The sequence below is a fragment of the Pelophylax lessonae genome (assembly GCF_965119305.1).
Source record: "Pelophylax lessonae genome assembly, chromosome: 2".
In the NCBI taxonomy this organism is placed as follows: Eukaryota; Metazoa; Chordata; class Amphibia; order Anura; family Ranidae; genus Pelophylax; species Pelophylax lessonae.
The window spans coordinates 331,613,910-331,628,225 of record NC_138769.1 but is presented as its reverse complement, the minus strand read 5'-3'; the positions used below and the strand labels follow the sequence as shown (position 1 = coordinate 331,628,225).

The following is a 14,316-nucleotide window of genomic DNA, read 5'->3' as shown; positions in this document are numbered from 1 at the left end:
TAAATACTATATTACACATATACGTTTTTTTTCCTTTAACTGTGTTTGAAAGTTGTAGTTTTACCTAAAGCTGAGTTCTTGGCAATTTCCTTTCAAGCAATGTGTTTGAAACTAAATCCAAAGCTATACACTGTGTAAATGTACTGTTGGTTACTTTATTACAATTAAATATTTTACCTGTCTCATAGGTACACCCCTGTAGGACGCTCGTTCTTTTCTGCACCTGAAGGGTATGATCACCCCTTGGGGGGCGGAAGAGAAGTTTGGTTTGGGTTCCATCAATCTGTCCGACCTGCCATGTGGAAAATGATGCTTAATATAGATGGTTAGTAGACTAAATGCTATAATGTCTGTTGTAAAAAAAAAAAAAAAAGTTTCTTGACCAATCAAATTATATTTTAAATGTATACATTTTGCTTCTTTGGTTACGCTTTTCGAAACCGCAGGTTAGACTTTCTGCTGGATCAAAAGTCTTCCCTTATATGTCACCAAAGCTTGTTTACAGTATTCTATATCAAAACTAAAAGTAAATGACCTTTTTCTCTTTCGTTCATTGACACACAGCTCCTGATATTCTTAGCCATTGGATTATACTACCCCCTACAAGAGTTGGACACTAGTCCTAAAGAAAAGTCTGGCTATGCCTTTGGGCAGTCCCAAGGGGTATACTCCCTCTCTGCTGTAGGTACTTAGTTTGTTTTCTTCCTAGGCAGGAGTAAGGACCTTGCTGGAATCTCTGGTCCTGGCAAAAATCTTTTTTAGATAGATTTTTCCTGTGAGATCTACAATTAACTGCCAGACTGGGCGACGGGCTGTATAATTTAGATCCAGTGGTCCAGCAGTCTGGCCAGCGCGCGCACACAGACCTCAGCTTCACGCTAGGTCGGCCGCAACATGGCCCCATTGGACTGGGGCTGCCCAGTATGGCCAGCGCAAAAGTTATAGCGTCTACAAACTATGGTGTAAATACTAGAATTTACGCAGCTTTAATTTCTGACTGCCTATCTCAATTCTTGAAGTGCTAAAATGGCAGGGCAGTACAAAACCCCCCCAAATTACCACTTTTTGGAATGTAGACATCCTAAGGAATGTAGTGAGAGGCATGTTGAGCTCATTGAATATTTATTTTCTCTAGCGCTCATTGACAGACGTAGTCCTCGGTGATACACCACCTTCGGGTTATGTTGCCTCCACAGGAGCAGGACTAGACAGGAAATTAAAAAGCTCTGGCCACACCCTAGGGGCAGTCCCAGAGGGTATATCCTCTCTCTCACTGCCTCAGCAAATCAGTTATTTTCTGTCTAGTTAGGAGTAAGGACCTAGATACCTTGCTGGGATCTTAGGTCCTGGCAAGAATTTTTTTCTTAAAGGATTTTTTAGACAGCTTTTTTTCTCCAGTGTTCCTGTGAGATCTTCAAGCAAGAAAGCTGAACTGGGCGACGGGCTGGATGTTGAGATCCGGTGGTCACCCCAGTTCAGCCTACGAGCGCGTGCAGGCCATAGCTCCGCGCTGGGTCGGCCGCGACAAAGTCCCATTAAAAGGACTGAACCCGCGAGTTAAACGTCTCGCTGAAACGCCAAAGACCATGAGTCACGGCGTCCGTATCGGTCGACAGCCCTCCCGCCCCGGTGGAGAGGGGTACTGTCAGGAGTTGGTGCCCGCCTGGTTCCGGTATGGTGAGTAGTATGTTCCCCCTTTTTTCCCTGACGGGTTTTGTGGTGAACGCGGGCCCCTCTCTGTATGGTAAGAAAGAGTCCTTTCTATCCTATAACATGTCACAAATCCTCCTACTTTGAGTGTGATTTTATGTGTGCAAAAGCCAGGAGGCTTGGTTTGGGAGCTAACAATCTATTGTATACATGTTTAAAAGATGTAATCTGTGGCATTCTGGGAATCTTATGGGTTAAGTATAAGCTACCTACCAGTCAGAAGCCACGGACATGTAGACTGCCTTCCTAATCAGATCTCCAGCTATTAGCAGGCCTCCCGAACGGCCATGCGGTCCGCCAGGGCCGGTACCGCCAACCACGCCATATCCCCATGCAGAGAGAGTGTTGTGTGCCCTGCAGCACACCGCTATTCAGTATAGGCCGCCGCCATTTTTTTTGCTGGATCGCACGAGCCGCCATTTTGGCATAGCCACGTGTCTCCAGCATGGGGGCGGCCATGTTTGAGGTGATCCTACACCTCGTGGAGCTTGGGGGAGGCGCCGGAAGGCGTGCAGAGGGGCGGAGCCGCCTCCTTTCTTCCTGGGCAGCCAGCCAAAAGACTTCCTGTTTGTCAAGACAGCGCTGTAAGCTGTTGCAGTTTAACTCTGAGCATCAAGTGGTGAGCCTGGGGGTCTATCTCTCTCTCTCTCGATCGATAGGGATCCCTAGCAGGTAACACTAAGGGGCTTTTTGTGGCGCTGGGGGTCAGAAAAAAAAAAAAAAAAAAGAAAAAAAAAAAAAAGTTTTTTTCCTTACTTTTGAATTATATTATCCAGGAAGTAACTGGAGTTATTATGGACCCTGCCACACATATTCCCCCACCTGTTTCCCTCGAGGGGGCCTCGGGACCCGCCGGTGCACAGAGTATAGAGTCATTTACAGCAATTTTGGAGTCTATGGTGGCTCGGGTGGAGGCGGCCTGTCAGGGACGGGGGTCAAGGAAGCGACCCCCGCCTACCCCTATACTATCTGACACCTCTGACTCAGATTCAGAGATGGTCACGGCAGTTGCAGGTTCCTCTGCAAGGGCTGTTATCCCAGGTAAAGCCCCCTCAGACAGTGAGGAGGACGCTTCTTCTCTTGCTATAATTCAGGAAGAAGCATTGGTGGACGCACTAGTTGTGGCAGTGCAAGAAACCTTAAAACTTGAGGCTTTACCGGCAGAGGCAACTGAAACAGAGAGGCCTTTTGGGACTAATAAGCCCATCAAGACGGCGAAGGCTTTTCCTGTACCTAAATGTTTTGGTAATCAGATTAAAGGAGAATGGGAGCATTCTAAACGTACCTTTACTATTTCCAAGCGTATTGCTAGACGCTATCCGTTTGAGGAATCCATCATTAAGAAATGGACGGTACCACCAGTCGTGGATCCGCCTATTTCCAGGCTGAATAAAGCACGGTTATTCCAGTGGAGGACACTTCGTCCTTTAAGGATCCGGTGGATCGAAAGATAGAAGCAGAGTCCCGCACTATCTTCTCTCTGATAGGGTCAGCATTTAGACCAGTAATTGTTATTGGTCTAGTTTCCCAGACACTTACGGAATGGGCGAAAATGGTACGCCAAGATCTTAGGGGAAAAGATATTCCCCAGGAGACATCTGATTTGATGGAACAGATCATACAAGGGCTACGGTTTATCTGTGACGCAGCCTTGGACACTACTCCCTTGTTAGGGCATGCATCTAAGTTAGCAGTGATCCTCAGACGTGTGCTGTGGTTAAAATGCTGGTCAGCTGACCTAGGTTCCAAAAAGACCTTGACCAATCTCCCTTTTCAGGGGAATCGTCTATTTGGGGCCAACCTAGCATTAAGGATGCCACTGGGGGCAAGAGCACTTTTTTGCCACAGGCTGCAAAAGCTAAGGGACCTCGCAACAAGCGAGGACCTTTCTTTACCGCCCATAAAGGGCGCCCGGCTGGTACTCCCGGGAAAGGCAAGACTCCTCCAGGAGGGTTCAAGAAGGGCTGGTCGGACAAGCAGAGGACCAACCCAGCCAAACCCGAAGTAAAGGAGTACACAGCCTGAAGGTGCGCCCCCACCCGGTTTCAGGGTGGGGGGACGTTTTCACCGGTATTCAGGACATTAGATCGAGCATCAACCACTACTACCGGTGCGATTCTTCCCTTCCAACATTTAAGTACCACAGGAAGCGGTAGTTACCGTTCCCTGAATAGATCTTTTCCTTTACCTTTTCCTAAGATTAGTCCCGATACCTCACAGGAATCGGATCTGATTGACCAGATAGGCCAAGTAGCCTCTAGTCGGGTGACTTCGGTCCCTGAGGTTCAACCAGAAAAGATCACCTTTCCTGATAACGATCAGGTATCTGATAAATGTGTGGAAACAGAAAACGACCAGACTTTCTCGGATGGTCGGGGCCAGATAGCTCTAGGGACGCCTGGTTCAGATCCAATCAGCGCCAGTGGTCCTAGAAATTCTAGGCTGGCCTCCTCAAGCCGGCCTGGCCGACTTGGACATGTTAGTCGCAGACGTTCCGTGGGAACTTCGTCTCAGGGAGTGTCTGTGGTCTCAAGGACCAATTTACCTTCGTGCTTTACAGTCGCTGGTTTTAATGGCCTGGCCATTGAGACCCAAGTACTGAAGGACAGAGGTTTGTCTACTTCAGTCATTCCTACCCTTATTAAAGCAAGGAAAGCGACTTCCAGCAAAGTCTATTATCACACATGGAAGACTTATATTGCGTGGTGCGAATCTTTAGGATTTCCTCCACGTACCTATTCGGTGTCTCGAATATTGGCCTTTTTGCAACAAGGGGTTGAGCAGAAGCTAGCCTTGAGCACCATCAAGGGTCAAGTTTCAGCATTAGCAATCTTCTTTCAGAAACCTTTAGCTACCAAATCCTTGGTGCGGAATTTCATCCAGGGGGTGCGGCACCTGGCTCCTCCAGTCCGCGCGCCCTTACCGCCCTGGGATCTTAATTTGGTTTTGTCGGTTCTACAGAAACCTCCCTTTGAAAACATCAGGGAGATTCCCTTGCTTACTTTATCCCAGAAGGTGGTCTTCTTGGTGGCTATTACTTCTGCTCGCAGGGTGTCAGAACTGGCTGCATTATCATGCCAGTCCCCATACCTAGTGATTCATAGGGATAAGGTAGTACTTCATCCTAAGCCATCTTTTCTTCCTAAGGTGGTTTCAGATTTTCATCTGAATGAAGATATTGTACTACCTTCCTTGTGTCCTCAGCCCAAGCATCATCGGGAACATGCGTTGCATTCCTTAGATGTGGTTCGGGCAATCAGGGTATACCTGAAAGCTACGGAATCATTCCGTAAGACGGATTCACTTTTTGTGATCACGAATGGCCCCAGAAAGGGTTTGCCTGCATCTGCCGCGACCATTGCCAAATGGATTAGACAAACGGTGGTACAGGCTTATTCTATTAAGGGTCAGAGTCCTCCGTTCCCTGTTAGGGCGCACTCCACTCGAGCGCTCAGTACTTCCTGGGCCTTTCGCCATCAGGCGTCAGTGGTCCAGGTATGTAAGGCGGCCACTTGGTCGTCGGTACATACCTTTACAAAATTCTATAAAATTGATGTGACGGCATCAGCGGATGCCTCATTTGGCCGCAAGGTTTTGCAGGCCGCAATTTGAGGAGACCGGTGGTCTACCTCGAGGGTTTTTTTCTGTTTGAAAAAAAAAAAAAAAAAAAGAAGTTTTTCTCTTTTGTTGAGTCTCATCATTAAGGATGAGCATTGTAAACTTCTAGTTGGCACCGGTTGGGCCTTCTAGATTGGGATTTGATTTCATTTTCCCACCCCTCAGTTGTGATACTGCTCTGGGACGTCCCGAAGGTGGTGTATCACCGAGGACTACGTCTGTCAATGAGCGCTAGAGAAAAATGGATTTTTGTAAAATCTTACCGTAAAATCCTTTTCTCTTAGCTCATTGACAGACGTAGTCCCCGCCCCTCTGTTTTTTTGAGTTGGGTTGGGTTAAAATCTCTAAAGACTGCTTTTTCACATAACTTATTTGCTGAGGCAGTGAGAGAGAGGATATACCCTCTGGGACTGCCCCTAGGGTGTGGCCAGAGCTTTTTAATTTCCTGTCTAGTCCTGCTCCTGTGGAGGCAACATAACCCGAAGGTGGTGTATCACCGAGGACTACGTCTGTCAATGAGCTAAGAGAAAAGGATTTTACGGTAAGATTTTACAAAAATCCATTTTTTTTTGTCACAGCTGTTTGAAAAATGACTAAAAAATAAAAAAAATTTTTTTTTTTTTTTTTTTTACAAAAAGTTGTCATTGAAATTATATATTGCTCACGCATGCCATGGGCATATGTGTAATTACACCCTAAAATATATTCTGATGCTTCTCCTGAGTTCAGGGATACCACGTGTGTGAGATTTGTTGGGAGCCTAGCTGTGTACGGGACCCCGAAAACCAATCCCCACCTTCAGAATTTCAAAGGGCGTAAATTTCTCATTGCACGTTCTCGCTTCCTATCACGGTTTTGGAGGCCCTGAAATGTCAAGATAGCACAACCCCCCCCCCCCAAATGACCCTATTTTGCAAAGTAGACACTCCAAGCTATTTGCTGAGAGGCATGGTGAGTCCATGGAATATTTTATATTTTGCCACAAGTTCCAGGAATAGATTTATTTATTTTACTCAAAGTTGTCACTAAATGATATATTGCTCACACATGCCATGGGTATATGTGAAATGACATCCCAAAATACATTCTGCTGCTTCTCCTGAGTATGGGGATACCCCAAGTGTGAGACTTTCTTGCAGTCTAGCCGCGTACAGGACCCTGAAAACCAATCACCACTTTCAGGCTTTCCAAGTGCGTAAATTGTTGATTTCACTCCTTACTACCTATCACAGTTTTGAAGGCCATGAAATGCCAAGATAGCACACCCCCCCCCCCCCCAAATGACCCCATTTTGCAAAGTAGACACTCCAAGCTATTTGCTGAGAGGCATGTTGAGTGTTTTGCAGATCTCACTTTTTGTCACAAAGTTTTGGAAATTGAAAAAAGAGGAAAAAAAATGCATTTTCCTTTCTCAAAATGACGATAGCTATCAAACATCTTTTGAGACCCTGTGTAAGTGTGACCTAAACTGTGCTGTGCTGTACCCTACGCTAATAATCCACTAGTGTGTGGTAGCGAAGGAAACAGTCACCGTGGCAAAGACCAGGTCAGTCAGGACAGTCGGGACAATAATTACGGGTGTCACGCCTAAATCCGCGCTTGCTGCAGACATGGCATATTTTTGGGGGGTATCTTTGGGTAGTGGTACTCGGGAGGAATTCCGGAAAATGCCTCTCATGCAGCCGGCTCACTGCATCTGATTGGGGAAGTTGGGCAGGAGCACCTGCTGGAAAGGGCTCTGATTATCTCTTCTTGGTAGTGTAGGAAGAATAATGTTCTGGCAGACGCTTTGTATAAGACAAAAGTGTTGTAAATAGCCAAATGAAATAAGTATACAGTTTTACCAGCGTCTGGCCTTACGGGCAATTAAGTACGGTCCCATCATCTGGTCGTTGAAGTTCACCCCTACCATTTTACGGTTATAGTCGTGGACACAGAGGGGCTTCTCAACAACAACACCGGTGACCGTAGTAATTTCGACTGCTGTGTCTGGGTGAATGGAGGACAGAACGAAAAGGTTCAGTTTGTCCCTCCACTTCACTGCAAGCAATTCATCACACCTCAAGCAGGCTCTCTTCCCTGGACTCAGTGGAGCATTTACTAGCCGTTGGGGGAACCTCTGGCTTTGCACGGTGCCACATGCGCCAATTTGTAATTGAAAGAGGTGTCTAAAAAGTGGTACGCTTGAATAAAAATTGTCCACGTACAAGTGGTACCCCTTTCTGAATAAGGGTGACATCAAGTCCCAAACTACCTTACCGCTGCTCCCTATGTAGTCTGGGGAGTCGGGGGGCTCCACAGTGCTAGCTTTTCCCTCGTAGACTCGGAAACTAACTGTATAGCCTGTGGCCCTGTCACAGAGCTTATACAGCTTGACCCCGGATCTGGCACGCTTGTTGCTGGGGAGATACTGTTTGATAGCAAGGCGGCCAGTAAACTTAATCAGGGACTCGTCAACGCAGACATCTTGTTGGGGGGTAAACAAGGCTGCAAACCGCTGATTGAAGTGGTCTACGACGGCCGAATTTAGCGGAGCCGGTCATATTCAGGGTGTCCCTGAGGACGACCGAGTTCATTGTCGTTGAAATGCATGAACCAAAATATTCGTATCGAACCCTGGACATCAGGAGCAGAGAACACGCGCATTTGGTGAATTGGGTCAGTGGACCAATATAACCCCAATTCACTCTTTTTTGTAATGCCCATGTTGAAGGCTAGGCCCAGAAAGACCTTAAATTCGGAAACGGTTATGGGTTTCCAGCCGAATTCTCTGGCAAGGGGCAAATTTGGATTGGCGGTAATAAATTGACTAGCATACAAATTACTTTGATCCACAATAGATCTGTAAAGATCTTCAGTGAAAAAACGCTCAAAAAAATTAAGGGGATTAAAACCAGCTGTTTCCACTCAAGTTCCGGGTTGGGCAGTGAATGGGGGAAGTACGGGCGCTGTAGAATCTGTGGGCTGCAAATTAGGATATGCCAGCAATTCAGGGAGGGCACTATGGGCTCTATGGGCCTGTCTTCGAATACGCGGTGACTCAATAGTAGCAACAGAAAAAAGCAGCTCAGGTGAGGCGAGGCACTCCGGTGCCGGTCGGATCTGCCATCCAATTGTCAAGTGTTCAAAGAGAATGTTTGACCGCACTCAGGAGTAGATAAACTGAAAGTGTTTTATTCCCATAAACTTGAATACATAGGTGCATCACACAGACATGGGACAGGTTGATGCGTTTCACGATTCTACAGATCGCTTACTCATAACCAATGACATAGCTCAACTGAACAGGGGCTGGCCTGCAAGTTAAACGTCACGTGTGGACGCTTATGACCTGGCCTCAGCTTGAGTCGCAGTGTTTCTCCTGGCCGACCGCACCCACATTACGATGGAGCGGTGGTCTGTCCAGGGCGGTGCCCTCCCGGTTCCTGGTATGGTAAGTAGCGGTCTCCCCCCTCTACTCCTGAAGGGTTTTGGGGTGAATGTGGCCCCTTCCTGGAACGGTGGGACCCCCGGGTTCCCCTCTTTCTCCCCCAGCCCCTCCAAAATTTCGGTGGTCACTGTGGGTCTTTTGGCCCCCCTTTTTTGGGTGAGGTTATGAGCTTGCTGTTGCCACATGCTCTTAAGGGCAGCTGGTTGGAGTTGCTGCTGACCTGGTTTTTCCTGGTGCGCAACGGGGGGTTGAGCAGGGTTCCCTGCCACCCTGGGGGTTGGTGACTAGGGCAGAGATGTCTTCTGGGCTCTCTGCGGCAGTTGGACTGGGGGAACGGATAGTTTAGCATCCATGGGTATGCGCCTCATGCAGCCGGATCTGGCCACAAATTTAGGCCTTGGCTTTGCAGCCTGCTAGTCAGAAATGACATGAGACTGCCTCTGTGAGGGTGGCTGAAGCCACTTCCTCCTGTTTGGGCATCTGCCCTCCCCTCTGCTTCCCCAGGGTGGTCGGCTCTGCTGGGGCTCATGTCCAAGCGGCTGGGCACCCACAAAAATTTAGGACGCGGCTTGTGGTTTACTAAGCCACTGTTGGGGGGCGGCCCAGTGTGTTTAGCTTAAGCTTTAGATTTGTTCACTTGCCGCTGGGCCTCCACAAAAATTTTGACCACGGCTTGCGGCCTGCTAGGCCTTGTGATCAGCTTGGCTCCTCCCTTGGAAGGGGTGGCGCTGTGAGGGCGCTTCATTTTTTTAATGACAGGCTTGCCACCATTATTGTGTGGGGCAGCTGCCCCTTTTAGCTCTGCGGGACCATCAGGGTAACCTGCCTCTGCGTCCGCGTCATGGCGGGCGGCCCTCTTTAAGGGGGCGATTTCCTATTATGCCCTTTATAGAGAGTGCTCGAAGGGCGACCGCCTTGTTTTTTTGCAGGGACCAGTAGGTGGTCCATTCGTGGGTTATTGGTTGGCGTCCCCTTTGCGGGATCGCAGTTGGCAGCCTCCCCTGATTGTTATGTTTTCCGGGTAAGCTTAGTATACAGCGACCCTACTGGGTCTGCGTCCACACACCGAGTGCTCAGAAAGGGAGGATGACTCCTCTGCTCCTCTAACCACACATGAAACGGCGCTGGTGAATTTACTGTTTGTGTCAGTGCGTGGCCCTTTAAAAATGGAGGTTGCAGCGTGGGTGTTCCCTTTTCCGCTTATTTTGACAACATTGTCACAAAACAGTGGGGTTGTCCAAAACGCAGTGGTTCCTAAAGCCCTTTTTTGCTTGCATTAAAGGTGGACGGTCCCACCTGTAGTGGACTCGTCAGTTTCCAGGTTAAATAAAGCTACCTTCATTCCGGTTGAGGAGTCCCCAGCCTTTAAATATCCAGCTGATAGGAGGGCACAGGCCCTGGCCCGCCATATGTTCGTTGTGGCTGGTTCAGCACTTAGCGGTATTTACTATTGCCCTGGTGTAGCAAGGTCTGACCGAGTAGGCTAAACTTTTACGCCGGGACCTGGAGGAGAAACCACTCCCTTCTGTCTTGCGGATAACTTGGTCCAGGGGGGCTACAGTTTCTGTGATGCCTCTTTGGATGCGGCTCCTTTGATTTCTAGGCTGTCTGTATCAGCAGTGGTCCTTCGACGTATTATCTGGCTGAAATACTGGTCTGCGGACCAGACTTCTAACAAGGTCTTATCTGATCTTCCCCTTGTAGGGGATTGCCTGTGTGGAGCTTCCTTGGATGACATAGTTAAGGGTGTCTCGGGGCGGAAGAGTACTCCTTCTTTTGCAGGCTACCAAGGGCAAGGAGCCCCGTCGTAGACATGGGCCATTCTCCTTGGTTCATAGGAGGTTTTTTGGTCCCTCCACCCGAGGTTCCAAAAGGACTTGGTCTGGCAAGCCATGAGCGGGCTCTTGCTTGAAGGGGCACCCTCACCCGTGTCTGGGGTGGGGGGATGTCTTTGCTGGTTTTTTGGCTCCATGGACCTCCATGGGTCCATGAAGTTTTTCGGTCAGGCTACGAGATCAAGTTCCGTCTTATCCTCCGCAAAGGTTTTTCCCCCTCCAACCTGCACTTGTCCCCAGATCACTTAGCGTTCCCTTTTGGGGTAGTGCCAGACTTGTTCCTTCAAGGGGTGATTGTTACGATTTTGGAACATTTTCAGGGGTTTTTACTCAAACCTCTTTACAGTTCCCAGGAAGGAAGGCAAAGTACTTCCAATTCTGGACCTCAAGGCGCTAAACGGCTTGTGCGAGTACTGAATTCCTGCAAGTCCATTCACACGGTAGTAGCGTCTTTACTTCCGGGGGATTTGTTCTCGCTTCTATCGACATCAAGGGTGCCTACCTGCACATTCTAATATTTGCCGGTCACCAATGCTTCCTCCGTTTTGCCGTGGGCGAGGAGCGTTATCGATTTATGACGCGGGCCTTTGTCTTGCCTCCGCTCTTTGGGTCTTCACAAAAGTGTTGGCCTCAGTGCTGGCATTGTTTGAGTCAGCGGGGGATCGTGGTACTGGGGTACCTCGACGATCTTCTGCGGGCGGAGTCTCCGACTTCTCTGATTTACAACTGGAGATTGCTCTGCGAACTCTGAGGGAGTTCGGTTGGATTCTGAACCTTCAGGAGTCTGCTTTGGGTCTGTCCACCAAAACTGGACTATCTGTGTCTGACTCTGGACTCTGTCTCAGCCAGTGTATTTCTTCCTCTGGAAAAACCCCAGACATTGCAGAAGGCAATTCCGCTTCAGTTGTTCAGCAGATGGTCATCCCTCCTGGGCTTGCATGCGGGTGCTGGGCCTGATGGTGTCCACCCTCGAGGCGGTCTGTTTGAGATCTGTGCTAAAGAGATTCTGGTGAAATGGGACAAGGATCCATGGTCTCTAGAAGTGGCTTCGTTCTCTGACACTTTGACAGGGAAAATCCTTTGTCCCCCTGTACTGAACGTTTGTCACCACGTTCGCCAGCCTGTCCGGGTGGGGAGGCGTCCTCAGCTCAGATGTGCTCAGGGGGTCTGGACTCTGGCAGAGTCCAGACTGCTGGCAGAGTCCAGACTGCCTATTAGTGTTCTGGAAATCCGAGCGATCAGCCTTTGTCTGGCTCATTGGACAAATTTATCTTCAGGGGTGTCCGGTACGAATTTATTTGGACAATGCCACGGTCGTGGTCTTTCAATCACCAGTCATCAAGTAGTGTCCTGGCGGCTCGGTAAGTAGCCGGCGTTCTAAGGTGGGCTGACCTGTTTGGTTTTAGCCCTCTCAAATTTCTGCCACGACTCCTGTGCAGGATCAAAGCAGAAGGGATTCTGTCCAGACTGACTCCTTGGGGACTTCCTGGCCCTTAATGGTACTCAATGTCATGTTCTATTCAACCCCCCCCCTGTTGAAGGAAAGTTAATTTAAGGAGCGAGGATGAACCCCAAGAGACTCACATCACACAATGTACGTCTTCCACGTACGATAATAGATCTTCCTAGAAGTAGATTTTCTAGCTTTCAACAGCGTAGGAATCATCGACTCAGACATACCTCTTTAGCACCTGGCATTCAACAGCCAAACCATCAAAGCGACTGTAAAGCAGAATGGAAGATCGGTCCTTGGGAGGAGGAGGAGGATCTGCTGTCCCAAGGCCTGATCTTCCATCCTGCTTTTCAGTCGCTTTGATGTTTTGGCTGTTGAATGCCAGGTGCTGGAGAGGTATGTCTGAGTCGGTGATACCTACGCTGTTGAAAGCTTGAAAATGTACTTCTAGGAAGATCTATTATCGTACGTGGAAGACGTACATTGTGTGGTGTGAGTCTCTTGGGGTTCATCCTCGCTCCTTAACTTAACCTTCCTTCAATGGGGGGGGGGGGGGGTTGGTTGAATAAAACATGACATTGAGTACCATCAAGGGCCAGGAATCGGCTTTGGCCATCTTTTTCCAGCAACCTTTGGCTTCACACTTCCTGGTGCGTACCTTTCTTCAGGGTGTTCGACATTTTGGTTCCTTCAGTGTGTACTCCATTTCCGCCCTGGGATCTTAATGTGCTTTCAGCTATACAGAAGCCTCCCTTTGAAAATATTCTGGAGGTTTCCCTGCTTGCGCTGATCCAGAGGGTATTTTTTTTTTTTTTTTGGCGGCTATCACCTCTGCCTGCAGGGTGTCGGAACTGGCGGGGTTATCCTGTCTTTCACCTTATTGGTGGTTCACAAGGATAAGGTGGTGCTTTGCCCCTGTTCGTCATTTCTTCCTAAGGTGCTCTCTAAATGTCATTTGAATGAAGACATTGTGTTGCCTTCCCTGTGTCCCAGGCTAAACATCCGAAGGAAATTGCCTTGCATGTCTTGGATGTGGTCCAGGCAATTAGGGTGTACCAGGCAGCTACGGAGTAGGAAGTCAGACTCTCTAATTGTGCTTACGGACGGACCTAACAAAGGGTTGTCCGCTTCTTCTGTGACCATTTCCAAATGGATCAGACAGATAGTGGTTCAGGCTTATTGCATCAGGGGTCAGCTTCCTCCTTTCCCTGTCAAGGAGCACTCTACTAGGGCACTTAGTGTCTCCTGGACTTCCGTCATCAAGCGCCACTGATGCAGGTTTGCAAGGCAGCACCTGGTCGTTGGTGCACACTTTTACAAAATTTTTATAAAGTGGATGTGTTGGCATCTGCGGATGCTTCTTTTGGCCGCAAGGTTTTGCTGGCTGCTGTTTAGAGGACATGGTCCTCTTTGAGGGTGTATTGTTTTTTTTTTTTCTGGTGAGTTCCAGTTGTTTATGGTTAAGCTTCATGTTACCTGGTTGGCTAAGGTTAGCCTTGGAATTTTTTTTCTGCTTTTTTCCCCACCCCTCATGTTTAACACTGCTTTGGGACATCCCAATGGATGAGAAGAATCAGGAGCGGTGTCCGTCAATGAACGAAAGAGAAAATGGGATTTTCGACTTACCGTAAAATCCATTTCTCCGATGTTCATTGACGGACACAGCATCCACCCCTCTGTGGAGTTGGTTTTCTTCTGACACTGCTTGTAACAAAACTGAGTGCCTATAGCTGAGAGTGGGTGTATACCCCCTGGGACTGCCCATGGGCGTAGTCAAGCTTTTTCCTGCCTAGTGTCCTACTCCTGTAGGGGGCAGTATAACCCAATGGTTAAGAATATCAGGAGCTGTGTCCTCAGTGAATATCAGAGAAATGGATTTAACGGTAAGTCAAAAATCCCATTTTTCAAGCTTTTTTTTTAGTGGGTGATGATTGACATCCTTGACCAGGATACTGCCCCAAAATTTAACTGTTAAAAGGCTAAATTAACTTAATGCAATTATTAGCTCTTAAACCAAGGGCTAGCTACAGCGCTTGCTGAAGAATTTGTGCTCTTAGCAAAGAAAATTAATAACTCACTATATTATGAATAAAGTAACGTGCTCCAGTAACTGGGAATAGGACTAGGTAAAATATAAATACGAATATATAAATACAATAAATAATCAGACACAGGTAAAATATAGTGACTAATCGCATATGATAAAGTCCAGAAAATAAGGTGACTATAGTGCTCAAAAATGTCCTTTGTGACTGTATTATTCAACGGTT

At 48.0% G+C, this 14,316-nt stretch overlaps 1 protein-coding gene across 1 annotated transcript in view; it reads left to right on the top strand.

The window, feature by feature from the left end:
• LOC309545945 (protein argonaute-3) overlaps positions 1-14,316 on the top strand; it is a 268,246-nt gene that overhangs the window by 105,491 nt on the left and 148,439 nt on the right. Inside the window, exon 5 of the mRNA XM_082245395.1 lies at positions 189-325. Coding sequence (XP_082101521.1) covers positions 189-325 — 137 coding nt within the window. The remainder of the gene's footprint in view (positions 1-188; positions 326-14,316) is intronic.